This window comes from Gavialis gangeticus, unplaced genomic scaffold (genome assembly GCF_001723915.1).
Source record: "Gavialis gangeticus isolate Ggan-Ray unplaced genomic scaffold, GavGan_comp1, whole genome shotgun sequence".
In the NCBI taxonomy this organism is placed as follows: Eukaryota; Metazoa; Chordata; order Crocodylia; family Gavialidae; genus Gavialis; species Gavialis gangeticus.
This window is the reverse complement of record NW_017729025.1, coordinates 93,943,247-93,964,286: the sequence shown is the minus strand read 5'-3', so window position 1 is coordinate 93,964,286 and position 21,040 is coordinate 93,943,247. Positions and strand designations below refer to the sequence as shown.

Here is a 21,040-nt window from a genome sequence, read left to right as displayed (position 1 = left end):
GTTGTATGAAGTGGCCTCCTGAGGTCCATTCCAGCCCTATTTCTCTGTGGTGCTATAATACTAAAACCCCAGAGGCATAGTTCTAGTCTCACTTACACTGGCTTTACTTCTGTATAACTTGATTCTCCGTTCTGGACTTACTCATCTACAATAATGGAAGAAAAAAATCAGGCTGCATTCTTGGATGTTTATTCTTTTTAAAAGTTGAGTTGCAAGAGTCTCACTTTTACCCTTTCATCTCTTAACCTCAGTGATTTATACAGTACCATAATTAAGATGGGGTAGGAGGGTAGGGGGACAATTATGGCTGCAGCCCCAGTGTTGAAATGTTGCAGGGATGGGGGGAAGGGAGCTCTTAAGCTTCTCTGTTTATGAAACTTTAGACTTGCAAAAGTGGCCCTGATTGTGAGTGCCTCTGTTTTAGACACTCCCCCACCCCAGTTTGGGAAACCTTAATCCTGATTTTAGAAGTGCTGAGCAGCAGTCACCAAAAGGAAAGGCCATAGCAGCTGGACTCAATGATTCTCAACTTAGGAACACAAACCACTGGGGTATCACAAAATTAGTGTCCCCTTTGGACCCTCCTCTGATGCTGAGTTCCTTCCCAATTAAAACAACATTAAATACAGCTGAGGCCTTCTGTAGCTGCTACTTCATCATTGCTGAGTCACATAGCCAGGGCAGACCTGTCACTACAAAGAGCCATGAGAGGAGGAGGAAGAACTACCAGAGAGACCCATCATTAAGTCAGGGTGTCTACTTCCTTTCTTGGTCAACAGATGCTTTTTCTGTGGAGTGGAGTGATCATAGAGTCCTGGCCCTCAACACCTACTAAAGAGGCCTAGAAGGATGTAGTAGAGCAGGGGCCAACAACTTTTTTCAAGCTATGGGCTGGAACAACCTGGTTCTGATACAGGCTGATTAGCTTTGACAGGGCATCACTGGTTGTGGGGGAGAGGGGGCTTTTCCTATGGCCCTGCCAGAGCCACTCAACTGGGAGCTGGCCTGTGTGTCACCATTTCTTCCAGGTCTCCACTCTCCAGGTGCAGTGTGAGCGCATTCTCCAGCTGGAGTGGAGCTGCACCAGGGCCAAGCTGGGTAGGGAAGGGAGCCTGGGCAGGGATCAACAGAATCAGTGTGGAAGAAGTTTCCAGCTCCTCAGTCTGGCTCAGCTCCATTCCAGGTGAAAGCTGCATTCACACTGCAGCTGGGGGGGGGCTGGGAAAAAACATCAGCAGCACAGAGCTGTGCTGGGCCTGGAGATCTGGAAGCTGCTTCCACACTGCTCCTGCTTCTCTCCACCTCCACCCACTTTCTCTGCCCAGCTCCAGCACAGCTTCATTCCAGCTGGAAAGTACGTTCTTGCCAAAGCTGGGGAGGAGAGGGAAGGAGAAGGAAGGGAAGGGTGGGAAGAAGAAGCAGTCATGTTGGGCACAGCTTCCAGCTCCCAACCCCGGAGCAGCTCCTTCCTGCTCAACTCCAGTGCAGGCATGGGCACAAGCAAAGCTCTGTGGACTGGATCTAGTGGCTTTGTGGGCTGAATCTGGCTCATGGGCTGTATGCGTGCAGACAGAAGTGCAGCTCCCCATTGTAACTGAGAATGCTTTGCAGGAAACGATCTGAGTTACAATGATTGCCTGGACCAAACAGAAGTTCACTGTTGGTTCCAAGGGGGAGGGGAATCTAGCTGCTGACTGCAGCCTGCAACCAGTTGCCCCTGTGAAGCTGCGAAGTTTTAGGAATGAGAGAGGGAAAAGGGAGCAGAGAGAAATTGTTCTAGGTGTTCCCCAGCCAGTGCTGGTGGGTGAACCTGGGAGGTGGGGGGGTCAAATACACTTGCCCACCATCCAGTGAAGGCTGAAAACTCCCCAGACTGAACCCCCTCTGCTCCATTTCCCCACTCTCATTCTGGGGTAAACAATGGGAGATCCCTGTGTCAAAAAAACCCATGCCTTAAAAAAGTGGGGCAGCACACATGGTGGCAGCATACACAGCTAGAAACTGGAGCCTAGCTGTCTGGAGCCAGATTCCAGCTGCTGCCCAGGGTCCGTGCTGCTGGATTGCCACAGCTGCAGCCCCCAGAGGCCCTCAAAACCCCAGATAAGGCTGCTTAGGTCAGCCCGGGTGCTGGCCCCAGCCTCCCCTACCCCACCCAGGGTAACGTGCTGTGCGTGCACGCATGAGCGTTTCCCGGGGACAAGCAGCAGTGGCACATATTGTAGTGCTGCCTTTTGTCCCCAGGGAAACGCATGTTCCTGCTCATGGGGACGTGCCCCAGGAAGGCACAATTGTAAGAAAGTCCCACTTGGCCTCTTCAGCCCTTGGGTGAGGCATGCTCAATGCAGATGGGATCCTAGGCAAATTTGGCTGCTAAACAATATAACTCTGTAAACAGACCCTTGTCCTGGAAAGTTTTGGGACCCAAAACTCTGTCTATCTTCCCTTATAACAATATATTACAGATAATTGTTTGGGAAAGAAAGTAGTGCAGACAGAATTTCAGACATACGTGGTGTTTGAATTCTAAGATCAAAGCCCTTTGGAAACAAACACAGAAACAAATTACACTATCAAATGTAATTTACTAATGGCTCTGACAATGCTGGTGTTGAGACTACTAGTGAAAAAATCAGCATTGTATAAAATGTAATGAATGAATATTCCTGTGGCTTTGATGTTCTCTTGCAAGTCAACAGGAGAAAAATGATCCTTCCACAATAGCATCTTGTTTCAAAGAAACCTAATGAATATTTGTAATGGAAAATTCTCATCTATCCAAAAATAACTGATTAAAATTAAAATGTATTTTGTAATGTGTTTGCCTTTTATTGAATACATGGAAAATAAAAACTCCCCAGTGACTAGGCCCACACACTTACTCTGGGTGTTTTTGTGAAAAAACATTGCAATTATTATGTCTTATTTAGTCATAATTTTCCTCTTTTGCTGCTTTCCTTTTCTGTAGTTTTCCTTTATGCCTTTGTTATTTCCTTTTGAGTTTCTGCAGTTTTACAAATTATTATTTATGAGACCCAGTACAATAATACTCTGAAGTAATACAATCACATTGTGACCCTGATTTCTTGCTGAGTGCTACCAAAAATTCATGCAATTGTCAGCACTGAGTCAGAAACATACTCTGGAAGCAGTCCTGTTGAACGCTTATTTGTGAAGTAAGGTATCACGCACAGAGAATAACCTTTTTATATGTTAAACCCACCCTACCCCGTTCCAAGGTGCTTGAGCCATTACAGAAACACTTCAAAAGCAGTTAGAAATGACATACATTAGTTAACCTGAAACAAAACCACATATTCGGATGTCAAAATGGAGAGAGCCTTGCACAGAGGTGAACTGGGCTTCAAAATGAAAGTCTTAGGGGAAAAACAATATTTTTGGGGGGGGTTTATAAATTGAAAGGACTAGGCCAAAGTGCACACTGTAATTTGACGAACTTCTATATTTTAGGGACAGCTGCAGGAAAAGCTTAAACACTCAAACTCAGTAAATCACCTAAGTGTATGCACTTAATTTTACATACACACACACAGATGTCCCACTTAAGTGTATGCTTAAGTCATTTGCTACATTGTTGCCTTGGGGCTTAAAAAAGTCTGTCTTAAAATCCATCTGCCATCCCATGGGCAAAGTGGGAGCAATATGGTTGTGGGTACTGCCTTCTGCACAAGCGGTTTGTGGCAGAGACATCCACTTGGAAGTTCAAGGGCTTCCTAGTCAAAAGGCATTTACTGTCTTTGTAAAGTCATCCTAGTACAATGGATAAAAACTCTCATACATCAGGGTAAATGCTAACCATCAACTGTCTGCAGTTAGGGAGATATTTCCTCCATTGTTATTGTGTTTCTTGTTATTCCTAAGAATTGTATCGCATCCAATCTACAATGACTCAGAGCAGCTTATAATAAATAATAAACAATGCATGGATACAAAACAACAGTAGACTACACAAACAACACCCTAAGACAGTGGGCGGCTAACCTGTAGCAGGAGTGCCAACAGTGGCAAGGGCAGCCTTGTGTGTGACATGTGGGAGGTCAGGGAGGAGACAGGCAGCAGTGGCAGATAGGGCAGCAAGTAAAACAAAGCAGCAAATTGGGCAGGGAGCACAACAGGGGTGGGCTTGGGGGAGGCTTGGGGGCTATAGCCACCCTAAAATTCACCTTAGCACCACCCGCGCCAGCACTGCCCCTGTCCAAGTCCCCCACCTCTCCCCTGAGCTGCTGCTGCCACCCGCCCTGCACTGCTGAGCCCACTCAGCTCCTGTCCACAGCCTGCAGATTCACGGCACCTTAAGTGGGTATTGTTAAAAAATGAATAGGTATGTTTGGCCAAAAGATGTATAGTGCAGCCCCGCAATTCTCTGTCTAGCCCAGCTCAGCCCCCACAAGGGGAAGAGGCTGGTGCCACCTCTGGAGCACAGGAAAAGAAACAAAGCAGCGGCGCAGGCAGGGATCAGAAAGCAGAGCAGCAGATAGAGCAGAGAAGGGGATCAAAATGGCACTTGGGACAGGTATGGGGCTAATTTGTGGCATGCCTGGCAAAAAAGTTAGCCCCCCTACTGCCCTAAAACTTGAAAACTCAATCCCTGGCTCCCACTTCTGCTTCCCTGTCGCCCATAAGAGGAAACCCTCCAGCTAATTCCAACAGTGCATGTCTGGGCAGATTATATTTTAATTGTCCATTATAAGGCTGTCTTGAACCTTCCTCTGCAGCATCTGTTTCTCAGCACTGTTAGAAAGAGGATACTGGACCCCTGTTTTGATTTTGTTTGGTACTTCCTAGTTCCTATGTGGCTATAACAGAGAATGCCTTCCCCCTGTACTTGGATGAAGTAAGAACCGGGTGGCAGAAAGTAGGCTACCAGAAAAGAGCTGAAGAACCCCAGTTATGATGGCAGACCAAAGGCAGCCTGCAAGGATACCAGCTGCAAAGGGGCAGCAGGTGCAGGTGCCATAGGTAAGTGGGCTCCAGGACTCAGCCTGCAGATCACAGGCAATACAACACTGGGTTGCTGAATAGGGGAATTAGAGGCACCTAGGTCTTACTAACAGCAAGCCAGGTCAGGTGACCAGAGGAGGGAAGAGAAGGGCCATAAAAGCCTGTGGCCGGGGCCCAACACTTGGATTCTTATGACCGAAGGAGCTTTGTGGGGTTGTATAAAGGGAGAACAGTCATGTGTTTGGTTTTGGTTGCTGTATAGAGTTTGTATTGCGCTATAAGACTCAGGGTTGCTTAAAGTGGGGGAAGGGGAGGCCATGAAGGGGTGCCTGAGAGAAGGGGCTATTACAGAGGATGCCAGAGAAGTACCCCACAGCTTGGGGGCTATATTCCAAAGGTCTAGCACAGGGTTGGGGACCCAGCATAGAAAAAGAAGGTGGTGGAAGCATGCTGATGTCTTCACCTGTTGGCTTAAAGCTTAACATATGCAGCCTGGACTGTGGTGTGGGGCATTGAGACAGGGACTAGGACACAGAAGAGGGCCTGGAGGGATAATTTCCCCATGAGGTGGTCCAACCAGGACCTGGAGGGGTAGGTGCTGAGAGAGATAGTGAGTGCCCTGCTCTAGATAGGAGATGGGATGGACTTACTGGCAGGCTAGTGATGAATTGGATGGGGTAAGGCACCCAAAGCTAAATTCTGGTTCTCTGAAGGTAGCCTCCCAAAAAGATTAAGTTTAACATAAAGGCAAGGCAGGAAAGGGAGTGAGGCTGGATTTGGGAAACTATAGAAAGAGAATGGGCATAGGGTGACCTGTAGGGGGTGCTGCAACTTGTCCTTGGAGGCAGAGCCTGTTACAGTAGGTAAGTAGTAGAATATGTAATTATTAGGGACCTACCTAAATTGTGGCAGAAGTGCATTGCATGGAGGCTCCTCTAATCTTGCTTTCTTTGCTACTTCCCCCAGCCTCACTCCCCCCTGCTGGCTGTGCCAATGATTGGCTGAGGGCCCCTGGTGGCCCTGCTGCCTGTTGCTGATTGGCCAGGAGGCAAAAACCACAGTTTAAAATATGCTGCAGTTTTTGTCTCCTGTCTGATCAGCAGCAGCCAAGTGGTCGGGCTGCTGGGGCCTCTTGGCCAATCAGTGGCATGAGGCAAAAACTGCAGCATATTTAAAACTGCAGTTTTTACCACCCAGGCTAGGGACAGACATTCAAAAAGCCTGAGCCTGAATTGATTCAATCTTTGCAGGTTAGTCTAACCTGGCTAGACTAAACAGGTTTGAAACCACACAGACATCCCCTCTGGACTAAAGAAATGCAGGCACATGCCTGCAGTGGCTGAGGCTAGAAGCTGGAGGGTGCTAGAGCAGCTCTCCGTTCTCTTTCACAGTGCTGAGCTGAGAGGGTGGTCAGGCCCCCGCAAGATGCTCTGATTAGGTAGGAGTTCTCTCCCCTTCCCTGCTCCTGACAAGCCCCGCAGGGAGTTTATAATACAGTGTTTATCACTCCTAACTCAGTGTTTATCAGCCCATCAAGAAAACAAAAGCCTTTCTCCATTAGTTCAAGTTCTTAAACAGCTTTTTCCAAGGAAGGGATGGAGGAACACTACAAGCTACCTGTTGATTAACTCCAAAAAGCCCTAAGCCAACACTGTCCTGTCCACCTTTGTCCTGTCTCTCACAGCATAGACTGTAGCCAGCATGTGGTCTGCTAGCTAATGCTGAGAGGCATCTATATAAGGCAGAGGGGAGGGGGAGATCCCTTCTTGAGCAGGGAGGGGAGTGGGGAGAAGCAGGAGGAAGCCAGGCAGACCCTGCTGTACGTGCAGTCTCTGCCAGAGCTGCAGCCAGGGAGCAGAAGGGAGGGCCCAGCCCTGCTGGGCTGTACCAGAGAGCAGAGTCCTGCCCAGAGTTGCAAAGCAGCTGGGTTGCTGGAGGACTCTGATTTAACTTAAACCAGGAAGGGGTCTGGGACAGACATTGCATAAACTGGTTTGGCCCAAATCACTTAAGTCTGTTACTACATTCAGTCAGGTTTTTCTCAAACTAGTTTCAGCCATTTTCAAACTGGTTTATGTGCACTGAACATCTGTTCTGTTACAGGTTTAAACCAGTTTCTGATCACTTAAACCAGTCTGTGTCATGTCTGTCACTAGCCCCAGCTGATCAGTCATGAATGGCAGGGCTGCTGGACACCTTCTGCCAATTAACTTGGCTGTGGGGGTGGACAACAGCAAAAAGAGCAAGATTAAAGGAGATGCTATGCAGTGCATTTCTGGAACAATTTAGGTGGTCTCCTAGTAATTATCATCAGCATTTGCATAGGTGGAGTGAGAACAAATTATTTTGCAGGCCCCCCCCCCCCCCAACAGGTAAGTCTGTGGAGGGAGGGGAAAGCTCTGGGGGAGGGGTGCAGATTGAGGCCCTAGCGGTAAGGGAGGAAGTGGGGCACATGCAGGGGTGGGGTGGGGGTGTGCCCCCCCGTCTACATTCAATGAGGTTTATCTTAAACCAACTTCAGCCATTTTGAAACTGTTTTATGTGCACTAAGCCTCTGTTCTGTTACAGGGTTAAACCAGTTTCTGATCACTTAAACCAGTTTATGTGTAACTTCTGTCCCTAGCCTAATACATTAAAACATGCAGAATGCAAAGTATGTGGAGCCAAAGGCCATCACATTGAAAAAGTATCTGGAATAAAATGTTCTTCTACCTGATTTTTTGTGTGTTTGTTTGTTTGTTTTGTTTTCAAATGAGAACCACAGGACTTGGTTCAGCCTCTGTGTTACCAGAATTGATTACTGTGGCCTTTACAGCCTAATGAAGAGGGGCTTTCTTTACCAGTAGCAAGGCAATTCATCACTCTTGCTGGTTTTGAATGTTCTTCTCAAGGCATGGGTTGAAAACAAGTACCCATGTGTAGATTTTTTTTTTATGTGCTGCGTCAATGATGCAGTTTCCTTTGTCAAGGGCACTTCAGCATTCTGCTCCCCTGTGGAGATAAGAGCGTGGAGTTTACGCTGCTTTGCTTTTGCTGTCCAGGCAGAAATCACTACTTGCTGCCTCTGCCCCATTTCTTCTCTACAGAAGCTTGTGTAGGTGTTGTCTGACACCCTGAGGGCTGTGGTTGGAAGGGGGGAAAAAATTGTGGCCTCTGAAAAGAGGCATCCAAGATTGACTTCTTGGGCCATTATGGGATATCCTACAAGAAGAACAAACAGCGGGTATCTTTTGCCAGTTCAGTTTAGAAAAGCTTGGCTCATTTTAGCCTAATTACTACCTCTGGACTGGGGAGGCCCTATTCTCCCTCATACATAATGATTTGTAGAATATACTTGTAACCATGGAATATGACCAAAAGGGTGGGAAATCATTGGCTCCAATGACTGGCCACTGTAAAACAAGCCTTCTTCAATGTTACAATGGTTTAAATCTAGCTCATGATCCTTGCTAATGAGACACTGTGAGTTTTAATGTGTTAGCATGTAGAAGTAGAATAAGCATAGGGGAAGAATAGGGTTCACGTCAGTCAGCTACAAACTACCTTATCCTGTGTTGGAAGAGGCCTATTAGCTGTGCTGCTACAATCAATTTGCCAACAATGCTCCATTGCAACATCCCAGGAGAGACTGTATGAGAGCTTGGGGTGAAGGTGGCAAGCAGTGACAAATCCATCATCTCTTCACACTATCAGCCTATAACTTGATACAGGACAGACATGGCCTCCCAAAGTTAATCACTGTCTTTCCCTCTCCTGGCGTCCTAGTAGGTTAGTGATTTGAATCTCCAGCAGAAGACTCAGATGGAGTTTTAGGCCTGGTGTCTCCTTTGCTACTGACTTCAGGTTTTTCGTGGTATCCATTAGTTTGTTAAAACTTTCTCTGGTTAATCAGACCTATACAGTGAAGTTGTTATCAACTGTATGGACTCCCCTACTCTATTCCATTTCCTGGTTATGGTTACAGTCATCGTCATGATTCAGCAAAGTATTCAAGCATGCGCTCTGAAGGGAGTCCATAATAGACAGGGGAAGTTAACAGCATTCTGTTCGTCTTGATGCTACAGCTTAAAGTCAATGGAGCATCTCTTTCCTCAATAGGACATCAGATAAAAGGTTCATCACTACTAGAGTCTAGGGATACAAAATCAAAACTTTGCATTGAATACATGTGATTAAATTTAGGGCTGTAAGAACATGGCTGAAGTTCCCACACAGAACTAACTGGAATTGTTTTCAATTGTACATTTTCATCTGCAGTTGCTGGATATGTTGCAATCCTTTCCCAGAGTGGAGTATATTGGTCACTATTAGTGGCTTTCCTTCCAAGTTTTGTCTGAGATTCCTTATGAATCAGCTAGAATAAGGCGAGAGAGTGTGTGGAGATGGGTTGCATTTTAAATATGTATTCTAGCCACAATTTAAGGGATGGTCATGTGACTCCTCAAGAGTCAGGACCACTGGATTCTATGTCCAGTTCTGCTATGTCTGGACCCCCGGAGTCCCAAGTTTCTTCCCACTGTGCTGCCCTCCCCACAGAGAACAGACCAAGATGCTCCCTATCCCAGCAAGCCTCAGTTTCAATACTTTACACCGGGCCCTGTAGCTGCAGTAAGGTATCTAATCTCTGCTGGCTCTAGGTTGTGTTACAGATTCGAACCCGTTTTCAATCAGGTATACTGATTTATACGTGATTTCTGTCCCTAGCGTAGGTCGTCCCCACTTTGGGTTATAGAAGAATTTAAAGGTCCTGCTCTCCATAGAGAGAGGTAGCTTGGAATGCCCAGAGGTCACCTCTTCCACAGGCAACCAGTGAGGAGAGAAACAACAGAAGGATTTGTTAGAAAAACAGAAAAATAAGCGAATAAGAGCAGAACAAGAAATCAGTAACCATGTGTTGAGACAGAGAGATAAGAGTGAACAATCAAAAGAAAATATCAGAACATTGATCTCTTCTTATCCTGTATCTTAACTCCAGAGTTGTAGTCCTTAGTCAGCTTCCCAAGACCGAGAGCAATCTCTGCTTCTGGCCTCATGCCAGAGCCTTTTAAATCTCTCTGTCAACTTGCTTTTCCTAGCCTCCTCAGTTGGGGACCTCACCCCTTCCCAATTTTACCCAGGAAGACTGATGGCAAAACCATCCTTTCAAGGCAGGCTTTAAGTCTGGCTATTTACGTTTGTCAGCCCTTCATTTTTAGGGGTGCTTATGCTATGCCAGTAACTTCCTGGCCCCCAAAAGTGGCTGTTTACAGGACCACAAACTTGCATCCCTTTTAGACCTGTAGGCTTCTTTATCCAATATACTTTCTCTCCTCTATGATCTTTTGACTAGGTAGGTGTCAAGCTGTTTACTCTTTTAAAAAAATGTAAATTTATCATTGTCAAGCCAGATCCATGCTTCCTATGCCTCATAGCAGTCGGAATGGAGGCACATGGTCAAACCCTTGCCAATGCTAATTCTCAGCCATTCTCTCTTCTAAGTGTAAATAAGTGATGGCCTTTTAAGTTAATCACTGCCTGACTGACCCAACCTTGGATGATATATAATGATGCATCAAAATTTCATTTATATCAAATACTATAAAAGAACAATAAAACTGAATGCAGCTTTGCACTAACTACAGTTGGCTAAAATAAGCACCACAGGAGTAAATCTACTCTGGTAAAATATCCATGCATGCTACATGAACTCCCAAAAGTAACTTTGTCTTGGGGTGATTCTGTGCTACTACTGACTCACTCACCGAGTCCAAGAGCAGATAGGTCACTTCTCTGTGTACCATGCTGCCTTTACTGAAATGAAGACAATGCACAGGGCAATCAAAACATTTTGAGATCCTTGGTTAGAAGGAGATATAGAAGGACCAAACATTATTTAAAGTCCAAGTTCTTATTCCCTCATTGCTTTTCATCTCCAAACCTGAAGCTCTGTGGTGTGGTACAGAGACATTAACTGGTCCCCAGTAGAGAAGGGGTTAATTCCATCTTTCCCTGCCTCTTTCCTTGCACAGGTGCTCAAGAAGAAAGGCTATTACAAGGGCTGCTGGGGGAGGAAGACTGTGAGGGAGCAAGTGTTTTGTGGTACAAGGAAGGGTTGCTTGCTTTATATAAGGTAATTCAGTCTTAATGCATACTGGTAAAGATTTGCTTCTTCTTATAAGCAATCCTTGTTGATTACTGTGCTGTCATCCTGCCAGTTTACAGCCTTTTAATCTAACAATAATTTAATGCAAAGTCCCCAGACATAAATAAAGATTGCTGTTATCTCTTTAACCAGAAAAAAACCCTAAATGAGAGGGAAGATGATCTGGTGGGCAGTCTGGTTAGAGGAGAAAGGAATAATCCCAGAGGCTTCTCATTCAGCATATTGGGCTGTGGACAAAAAGCAAACACAGCTCTCCCTCTGACAGCAGCTTGCTGCGCAAAGCTGTTACATGCAGGTTGGGTGGTCATCACATGTCTGACCAGCACCTGGTTCTCCTTTTTCAATAACAGATGTTCTGGTTTGCTTTGGCAAAGAAGCTGGAAATACACAAATTCTTTTAAAAATGAAATTACTTATTTTGGGGGTTACAATATAATAGCAAAACATGAAATAGCAGAGCCCACACTTCCAAGCATCTGTAAACAGAGGTGGACGGTGCCTTTGTACTGTCCTGTCAGCTAGAACGTGTTTCCTGGCTGGATGTAAGGACATGGGGCTAGAACATGTCTCCATTAGCTGTATGCGCTGGGAATTCTTGGCATGGAAGGGAAGTCATCTCTGCTTTTGTCAGACCAAATGGGGAGTTCTCCTTTCTCCAGAGGCCATGAACAGGGAGAAGATGAGAGAGAGGCAAGAGCAGGGGTACAGCTGGAAGGAGATGCATCATTTGCCCTCCACACACTGGTCTTGAGACCAGGAAGAGCCTGGGTTTGCATTTCATTCTTTGCAGGTCCACGTAGAGAGACTGTCTTTTGTTATAGTATCCAGGAGAAGAAATGGGATCCCACTTTGGTAGGTACTATGCAGAGACAGAACAAAAGATGATTCTTATAGGAGTGGTTGCAGCCAGGATAGACACTGTGGGAGAAGGACTTCCTTAAAATGGTACTGATAGGGAGTGGAGGTTAGGACCCTAGGCTTTGTAGCTGGTGTGCAGGTGTACCTCCCTACCTTTTACTTTGGTTTCTTGTAGATCCTCTGAAATCTATGCAGGTCCAGGGAATTCTTTGAGGATTAAACCTGCATCTTATTTTGGAGCTGGTAGTGACAGCAAATACAGCCCTTCCATGGAACAACGGGGATTCCTTTGTGGAGTCCTACTCTCACTTAGGCAACCTATTGTGAGTTTAATCCTGGGAAAGTATGATTCAGGCCCTAATCATTTCCCAGCCCCAGAAGAATGTATTTTATCCTTGATAGGAATGTATTAGACATCAGTCAAACAGACATATCCAGAGAGGCAGAGTATTTCTAAACAGCAGGAATGAGCTGGGCTCACTCTGTGCATTTTGTGATTGAACTGATTTTGGACTGCCCACACAGGGCCTGCTCCTGCATTGATATGAGAGCACTGGCTCCTGCCAATGGGACCACTTCCTTAAGTCAGCGTGATTCAGAGACAATACACAAAAGCTTGAAGATGCTATACTCCTTCTTGGGTATGGATTGTGGCTTTCGCTGTATAGAACTAGACACACTATTAGCTCTAAAGAACTAATGAATAATGAGAAGATAAAATTCAGTCTGGGAAAGCTAGTGAATAAGGAGCCTGAGATTATTTACCTTTGTTTAGTAATTAGGTGAGTAATCTGAAGAGTTGTTCTATTGTGTGAAATTATTTATTAAAGATATATGTAAGAGACTGTCTTGGGTTACAGGGAGAAACTGTGATTGTATTGGTATTGTCTTTTAAACTGCAGAAGCCCAGCAAAGTCATCCAAATGATGTGAGCTTTATGCTGACAAGACATGATAAGCATTTTATCCTTCACCATTCAAATCAGTCTCTGTCCCCATTGGTGTGCCCTTTTGTAAGCTAATTGCCATCAAACTCTTAATCATAATTGGTATGTTTGATGTTAGAGCACTTTGCCCCCACAAAATCTGTGTGTCGTTGCTGTTAGGCTTTGTCTGTTTTTGACAGTATTCCAGTGTCCCAGTTTAGTGCAGCTTCTTGAATTAATGTGGTGCAATTCAGTGGTAAAGTCTCAGCTTTATTACTTATCACCCTTTATGACTGGTGATAAGTGGCTCATAGAGGCAGAGTCTATTGTGACAGGCACAGTACATGCACATATTAGGAGACAGTCCCTATCAGAAGAAGTTATAGTTTAAATGGTAGGACAGACTAAAGGAAGGAAGAAAAACAGACCCAAGGTAGGTTAAGCAACTTGCCCAAGGTTATATTGAAGTAGAGCTGGTGGAATGTAGGCATTCTTTCTCCTAGTCTACTACTGTATTTCAACCTGTAGAACCCATGAAAAGGGCCAGTAAGTCATTCCTAGACCTTGTTGAAAAAGCAATCAGAAACCATGCTGATCATTGTAACTAAACACATGGGTGTCTAACACTGCTGACTCCAATTATCGGTTAAGAAATATTCTCTGGGAGTAGAACATCAGCTGTGTGGTGTTGTGTATGGAAGCGTGAGCATACCCAGTTACATACTGGTTTTTGAAAGCCATATCTGGATATCTGGGAAGCAAACAGGGGCACACCTCTTAACTCAGGTAAAATAAATTGGACATCATGAGCTTGGTGGAAAGACAGAATAGGGAAGAAAATACTACCTATTTTGTTTAAAAATCTGTCTATCTCTCTACACACACACACACGCGCATGTGTGTATAAGCTGTTCCTTCTTGATAGGGCAATACAGACACCTGATATACTTGCCTGGATCTCCTCAACAAAATGGTTCATGTTTTTCCTGAGTACTTAGGAAGAAAAGTGCAAAGCCATTTGATAGTCAGCAAAACAGCTACCCAAGCGCACTCTAGCAGCACTGCTTCAGTCTTCCTTCCTTATGTTCTTCCAACATGATCCACACAGACAACTAGATGCCCTCAAACAGCAGGAGATACCCCCAGCCAAAGCTAGGCTAGATTTGGCAAGCATAGAGTGAATATGAGATAGAAACAACAGTTTTCACATATTGCTATCCAAGCATCTCTAGCTAATAAGAATACAACAGCTCTCACTGACTTCTAATTTGTCCACAGGCATATGTGGGAATTCATTATTTTTTGGTTACTGAATTAAATTGTGCATGCCATATTAGAGATGAAGCTGGTATTTCTATCTGTCATGAAGTGGCTTGGTACTTCTCTTTAGAAGATCCTTTTTGCTTATAACTTTTTTGAATGGTTCATGTCTGGTAACTCCTTGTCCACTCACTCCCGGCACCAACCTTTTCCCAAACATTTTTGGAACATTTAATCCAAATAGCCAAGCTGTTTCCAAGAACAAGATCCAAGAGAAGCATGTTTTGCTTTGTAAAAAAATAAAAATAAAAATCTTGCAACCATTTTGTTTTAACAACTGTGCCTTAAAGGAAGGACTTGAAATTTGCTGGGCAAGAGTTGTCTTTATTCATGTTACTGTTTTCAAGAAAATATGTACACTTTTGGCAAAGTTATGGGCCTTTGGAACATCTTTTTGTTCCTGCTCAGTACTAATATGTAGCTCTTCCATAGTATTTTTCATCAACAGATCTCAAAATGGTTTGCAATGAAGGCAAACATTATTATCCCCATTTTACAGATGGGGAAACTGACAGAGAAGTGAAATAACTTTCCTGCTGTGATTCAGCAGACCAATGGCAGAGCCTGGAATAAAACCCAGGGGGCCTGAATTCTAGTATTATGTACCCTTATTTGGGCTACACTGACTACAGTAAAATTTAATAGAGCGTTACTGCTAATTTGGAGATCTGTGTTTTGGGGACCCATATCTGAGGGCCCAAATTGCTGAAGTACATGATTAGAAGCTTAGCTTCCTTTTTAAAAAAGTTTTGAGTGCTCATGGTTGTGAAAAAAATGTTGAAATCATGACCCAGGTGTTACTGATGTGCTGATGCTTAGCACTTGCTTTGGCAGCATACATGCAAAAAGAAATCCATAAGGAGCCTGGAACAATGTGTCTGAGAGAGGTGAACTGCCCCATATATTTGTAATGGAGTGTTAACTGCAGGAATCACTGCTGTGGGAAAGTCCTCTCAACACTGTCTTGAGTTGGTACATGTGCCACACTAGGCACTCAGGTTGTGAAGTGTCTGTTTCTGAATTGTTTTGGTGTGGCCCTGCAATGCTCTGTGCCTTCTTTCTCTTCCTCCTCTCTTGGCATATGATCTCGGCTTTCCCTGCTTTAGCAAGCCCTTCTAAACCAATTCTGTTTATAGTCTACTGTGGATTGTTTCACTACACTAGGAGGAGCTCTTTCTCCATTTCATTTCCTGTCTCCCTGTTCAGCTAACTGCTACTTATGGCCAAATCTTTTGTACTTGCTCTACTGTTTTTCATGAGGCCTGGCTACTCTGGTACCAGCTCCTTAAATCTCTTTTGAGCTTCTTCTCACTTAAGGCAATTAATTTTTAGTGTGAGCTTCAGTTACAATAACTCTTTTTTTTAATATATATGTTGCATGCATTGTCCCATTTAGACTCCTGCTATGTTGTATCTTCCCCCAACTTCTTGTAACCTGTGTATTTTAAAAGTTTTGAACTTTTTATTTGTTGTTGTCTTTATCTCACAATGAAGTTTCCTCTATGCATACTTGTTTCCTGTATGCATACCTCTATAAGTATTCATATGCAGTTTTGGTTTCCTCTTTGTGTACCTAAACCTGAGGCTCATGGCATGTGTTTTTCTTAACAGGTAGTCCAAACAATGTCAATATAATTATTTCCAAACAGCCAGGTTAATTTCTGAGATTGTTTATATTAAGTCAAGGAGTCACTGATTAAAAAATTGCATATAATAAAAATAGTATTTTTCATTTCTTCAGTGTCTTTTATTGGAGGAATCAGATATTAATAATGAAGCTTCAGAAGTCCTGAGCGCAAGCCCTGAGTTTGAATTGCAAGTTTATCTTTCTCCTGGTCATTACTGAAATCTTTTATTTTATAGTTTTTCCATCCTGAAGGATGCTGAGTGCTTTTGCGCATGCACATGTGGAGATTGTATGTGATCACACATTACTTGACTGCAGGAATCTCTGAGGAAAAGCACAGCAGCTATTCTGCTCCAATAACAATATATATGTTTTTAAAGGGGGTGAAGGAGAAGCACAGAATAACGTTGGGACCTGAGTTTTGGGGACAATTCAAGTAAATTGAATGTGATGACCTAAATTATGATATATTCTGGCACCTGCACTAGATTTCATTCCATGTTGCTTTTTTTTAATAGATGAAGCCAGAGACAACAAGTTCTTCCATGGCCTTGTGAACTGGACAAATGGAGATGAATCATGGATTGAATAAACTATTTGCATTTGTGACCCATGTCTGGAATTTGAAGTTTTTAAAAAAATACTGCACTGGGGACTTTTATCAAATAACATGGAACTAGCTGGAGATTTTAGTTAAATTTAACATATTTGTTGAGAGACTGAAATGATAAAAGATCAGTTACTTGGTCAACACATGATTTTCCTTGTTATCTCTAGAGAATTGGAACGTTAGACTACTTCGTACTCGGTGTGTAATCGGAAGCACAATTCTTCCTTCCATTCATAGCACAACTTTAATATTTTGTAATCATTTAGCTAAATACTACCTTGGTTTGGCTTTGCCCCCATTACTTGAATAATTTATTTTAATTTGGGTATTTCAAATTCCCTTCTGGTTTGTACCTGATAAGATCATTTTGTGGCAAGTGGATTTGGTTAAAACTGTATTCCTCATACTCTTGCAGTGAAGTTGAATTATAAAATCATAAAAGATTAGGGTTAGAAGGGACTTCAGGAGGCCATCTAGTCCAACCCCCCTGCTTAAAACTAGACTAGCCCCATCTAGATCATCCCAGCCAAGGCTTTGTCTAGCCAGGTCTTAAAAACCTCCAAGGACAGAGAGTCTGCAACCTCTCTGGATAACCTGTTCTAGTGAGAGAGCTTTTCCTAATACCCAACCTCAACTTCCCTCGCTGCAACTTGAGACCGTTGCTCCTTGTCCTGTCACCACTGAGAACAGTCTAGCTCCATCCTCTTTCGAACGCCCCCTTTCAGGTAGTTGAAGGCTGCGATTAAATCCCTCCTCAGTCTTCTCTTCTTTGGCCTAAATAAGCCCAGTTCCCTCAGCCTCTCTTCATCAGTCATGTGCTCCAGCCCCTGATCTGTTGCCCTCTGCTAGACTTTCTCCAGTAGATTTTGCTTCAATCTCAAACAGAACATGCAGCCCTGGGTCCTGCTCCGGAGACAAAAGCTTCCAGTTTCTTCTTCCCTGGAGACAAGTGTGTTGTGTTTTGGGGGACCCTCCCCAACTGCACCCTCCTTGCGAAGTCCTGGGTCCGCCCAGGGGCACAGACTGACACCCACCACCTTTGTCGTGCCCACAAATTCGGGGCGCCGACGTCTGCACGCCCGGCCTTTGTGTGGCCAGAAAACAATCAACGGCCACATCTCAAAGGAAAGGACCAGCAACGTGCTCGGCTGAGTTGCCCTTTGCCCCGCGCAGCTCCCGGGGACTGGCAGATCACCTCTGCCCCCGCCGCAGCCTCCCTGGCGGGTAGCACCTAATCCCCGCACACAGCACCTTCCGCCGAGCACTACAAGCCCCAGCAGGCCCCGCGCAGGGCTACGCCTAGCCTCTGCCGCTGATTGGTGAGGGAGAAGGGCCAATTGCGGCTCGGGATGTTGCGCGGAGGCTCCGCCCACTGCTCCAGGGAAGTGGGAGACTGGGGGGGGGGAAAAAATTCCAAGGTCAGCGGCGCCGCGTGCGCTGCGGCGCGGGGGGAGGGGCGGGGGCACTGTTGCTCCGGGCGCTGCACCCGCAAGGCGGGGGGGGCTCTGGGCTTTCGGTTGGCATCTCGAGAAAGACCAGAGCCAGGGCCGTGGTGCCGGGGCTCCCCGGGCAGAGCGGGGAGGAGGTGGGTTCCCATGTAGCGTCCCTGGGGCCGCCCTCAGGCGTGTGGTTGCCCGCAAAGGACCTCACCCCCTCCAGGGGGCAGCTGGTTGAGAGTCAAGGCGCCTCGGTGAAGTGCCCGCGCGGCTGCCTGGCCTCCGCCCTCACGTGGGTGTGCCTGTGCCCTGCCCGAGTGGGGGCCCAGAGGGGAGCCCTCTGTTTCAGGGAGGCCTAAAGCAGGTGGCGATGCAAAGTGCGGCCTCTTGCGTGCTGGGATGAAGAGTAGGGAGTACAGGTACTCCTTCCTCCCTTAACGTCGTCCCGGTTCACGTTTCGTTGTTATGTTGCTGAGCTATTGGAGAACATACCCATTTAAAGTTGCGCAGTGTTCGGCTATAGCGTTGTTTGGCCGCTGCCTGCTAATGGGTAATGACTGTGATCTAATTGGATTCACTTAACATCATTTTGCCTTTTTGAAGAACGTAACTACCACGTTAAGCAAGGAGTCGCTGCATCTGAAGTCCCAGATTACAGAGTCTGGGATGGAGGATGCTTGCCTGTAGTATCTGGGGGCGTCCCAACACCAAGACCTTGGGCTTGGGCCTGCCCTAGGATGCCTGCCAATGGGTTTGGGAGTATGTGAAGTCCCAGGGTGACGGAGGATGCTTGCGGGTTGTAGCATTGTACATGACAATTGAGTCTTTCTTGCTCAGTTGATACAGTTTTTGGAACAACTGAGTTCTCAATTGATGTGATCTGGAACTGATTTGGACAATTTGACCTGCAACACAAAATATATTAAAAAATAATAAAAAAAAGTGGAGTGTAGACAGGTCAAATTGTTCAAGGCCAAGCATGTGATGAAGCATGCTTGGGATGAAACTCACACACTGCCCGCCTCTCTCTCTCTCTCTCTCTCTTTCTCTTTTAGCCTATAAAGGTGCATCTCCACTCAGCCGTCTACTGACTTTATGCTAGCGACCTCTCAGAGGCATAAAGCGCAGGGTACGTGGCCCTGATGCTTAGCACAGGCTGTTCCACTGCTTACATAGAACCACAGCGAAGTCGGGCTGAAAGGCAGCTCCAGAGGTCAAGTCCAACCCCCTGCCTGAGGCAGGGTCATCTCTATCCAAGCCATCCCATCCAACCATAATCTCAACTTGACATAACTCTACATGGAGGTGGGCATGTGCGTGTCCTATTTTTAGTTTCTTGTTGGTGGTGTTTGTAAAGAGCCATTTATTGGATTGTTCTGAAGTTCTGGCTAGGAAGCTGTAGGAGGTGTTGTCACGAGTCTGTGTCTGAAAGAACAAACTCAACATAGAGCCAGGAAAATAAACGCCTACTGAGCGGTTGTGCATAATTTTGTCGCATTGGCTTTGCAAATACCAGCCATTACGCTGGTATTGTTATTGCCTTGGTCGGACCCTTTTTCTTGCTATTCTAATCTTTCTTGTAAATAGCTGGAATAGTTAGAGATTTTTAAAGCCAGAAGGGGACCATTGTGATTATCCACTTTGACCCGTCTGCCTTTAATGTAAGCCACAGGGCTTTTCTGACTTAATTCCTGCTTTAAGACAAAGAGCTGTAGTGGAACCAGAGCATATCTTTCAGAAAACATCCAGTCCTAATTTTAAAATTTCCAGTGCTTCCACAGCAGTTGTTAATTTATCCCAATGATTGATTACCCTCACTGTTAAAAATGTTCATTTTATTTGTAGTCTGAATTTGCCTCGCTTCGTTTTCCAGCCATTGAATCTTGTTACAGCTTTGTCTGCAAGACTGAAGCAGACAAGCATATTTCATTTCTACATGTAGGCCCTTGATAGACTGTTCACAAATCATCCCATAACTTTTTGCTGGCTAAGATAACTAGATTAAGCTAACACCTCTGGGGCTCCCTTCCAGCCCGACTTCTCTGTGGTTGAGTTTCTTCAAGGCATATATTTATTTTCTTTTTCTTTTCTTTTTTTTACTTATTCTTTGGCTCTTCTCTGAACTCTCCAGTTTTTCAATGCATGTCCTAAGCTGTGGATACCAGAGCTAGAGCATATTCCAGTAATGGTTGTACTAGTACTCAAACTCCATGTACCTACTTAATATTCATTTGTTTATCCATCCGAGGTTTTAAGTGGCTGTTTTAGACACGCTGCCATTCTTGGAGCTGCTGTTCAGGAGCCTTAAGTCCTTTTTGGTGTCACTTCTTCTCAGGATAGCATCTCCATGCTGTAGGTATGGTCTGCGTTTTGTGTTCCTAACTGTATGACTTGACATCTGACTGTATTAGCACAGTCTGTATTTAACAGCAGCTGCTCTGATCATTTACACTGCCTAGTGTTCCAAAGATTTGTGATATGACATGTTTGTTTCCATTCTTTAGAAAGAAGAGGGTGCTTATTTGCATGTTGACATTTTCGAAAACTTTTTCTAGGTTTCTTTAGCTCATAATTGATTTCCTATCTACCAGGTTTGGGAACATGGCCAGTAAGAAACTGAGAAGAGCAGGATTGGCACAGGAGCTTTGTGAAAGGCTGAGTCGGCATCAGATTAATACCTGTCATGTAAGATTTTTCACTTAATGGATGTTTAGGTTAATTCTGTATCAAGTTTAGGATACTTTATGGACTGTTGCTTTGTAAAAATTTAGTTGTGAATCTATACAGAAGCATACTTGCTCAAAACCAACATATCTTACATTTATTTATTAGATTTATATCCTGCCCTTCTAAAAAGGCTCAGGGTAGCTTGCAATAAAAGAGAAAAATTAAAGAAACAGAATAAAATACTGAAAGAAAAAAGTATAACAAAACAAACTCCCTCCCAAGCCCCCCCACAAAAAAAACAATCCACTCATACCCTATACCCTTCTGCTCCCATTCCTCTTAACCAAGGAGAGTGTTTCCCATCTCCCCAGTCCAACCCAGCCTGGCTTCCCAATCCACATTCAATACCTCTGTAAAAAGAAAACAACCATTCTGTGCCCACCTCCCGACCCCTCTTTGCATAGTCCCTTCCATCCCCACCCATTCCTTCCTTCAG

At 44.9% G+C, this 21,040-nt stretch overlaps 1 protein-coding gene and 1 long non-coding RNA gene across 10 annotated transcripts in view; both read left to right on the top strand.

Moving 5' to 3' along the window:
* The first annotated feature begins 11,351 nt into the window (after positions 1–11,351).
* Positions 11,352–16,440, top strand: LOC109298859. Its single transcript, XR_002097720.1, has 2 exons — positions 11,352–11,953; positions 16,350–16,440. It is a non-coding gene; the product is annotated as an uncharacterized LOC109298859 (long non-coding RNA).
* A 1,483-nt stretch (positions 16,441–17,923) lies between these two features.
* Positions 17,924–21,040, top strand: part of RAD51B (RAD51 paralog B) — a 764,912-nt gene continuing 761,795 nt past the window's right edge. For 3 of the 9 annotated variants that reach the window (XM_019519179.1, XM_019519171.1, XM_019519180.1), the window contains exons 1-2: positions 18,232–18,296; positions 20,469–20,562. In XM_019519179.1, coding sequence (XP_019374724.1) covers positions 18,277–18,296; positions 20,469–20,562 — 114 coding nt within the window. In that variant the 5' untranslated portion in view covers positions 18,232–18,276. The other 6 variants (XM_019519173.1, XM_019519174.1, XM_019519172.1 and 3 more) reach the window with 6 other exon arrangements.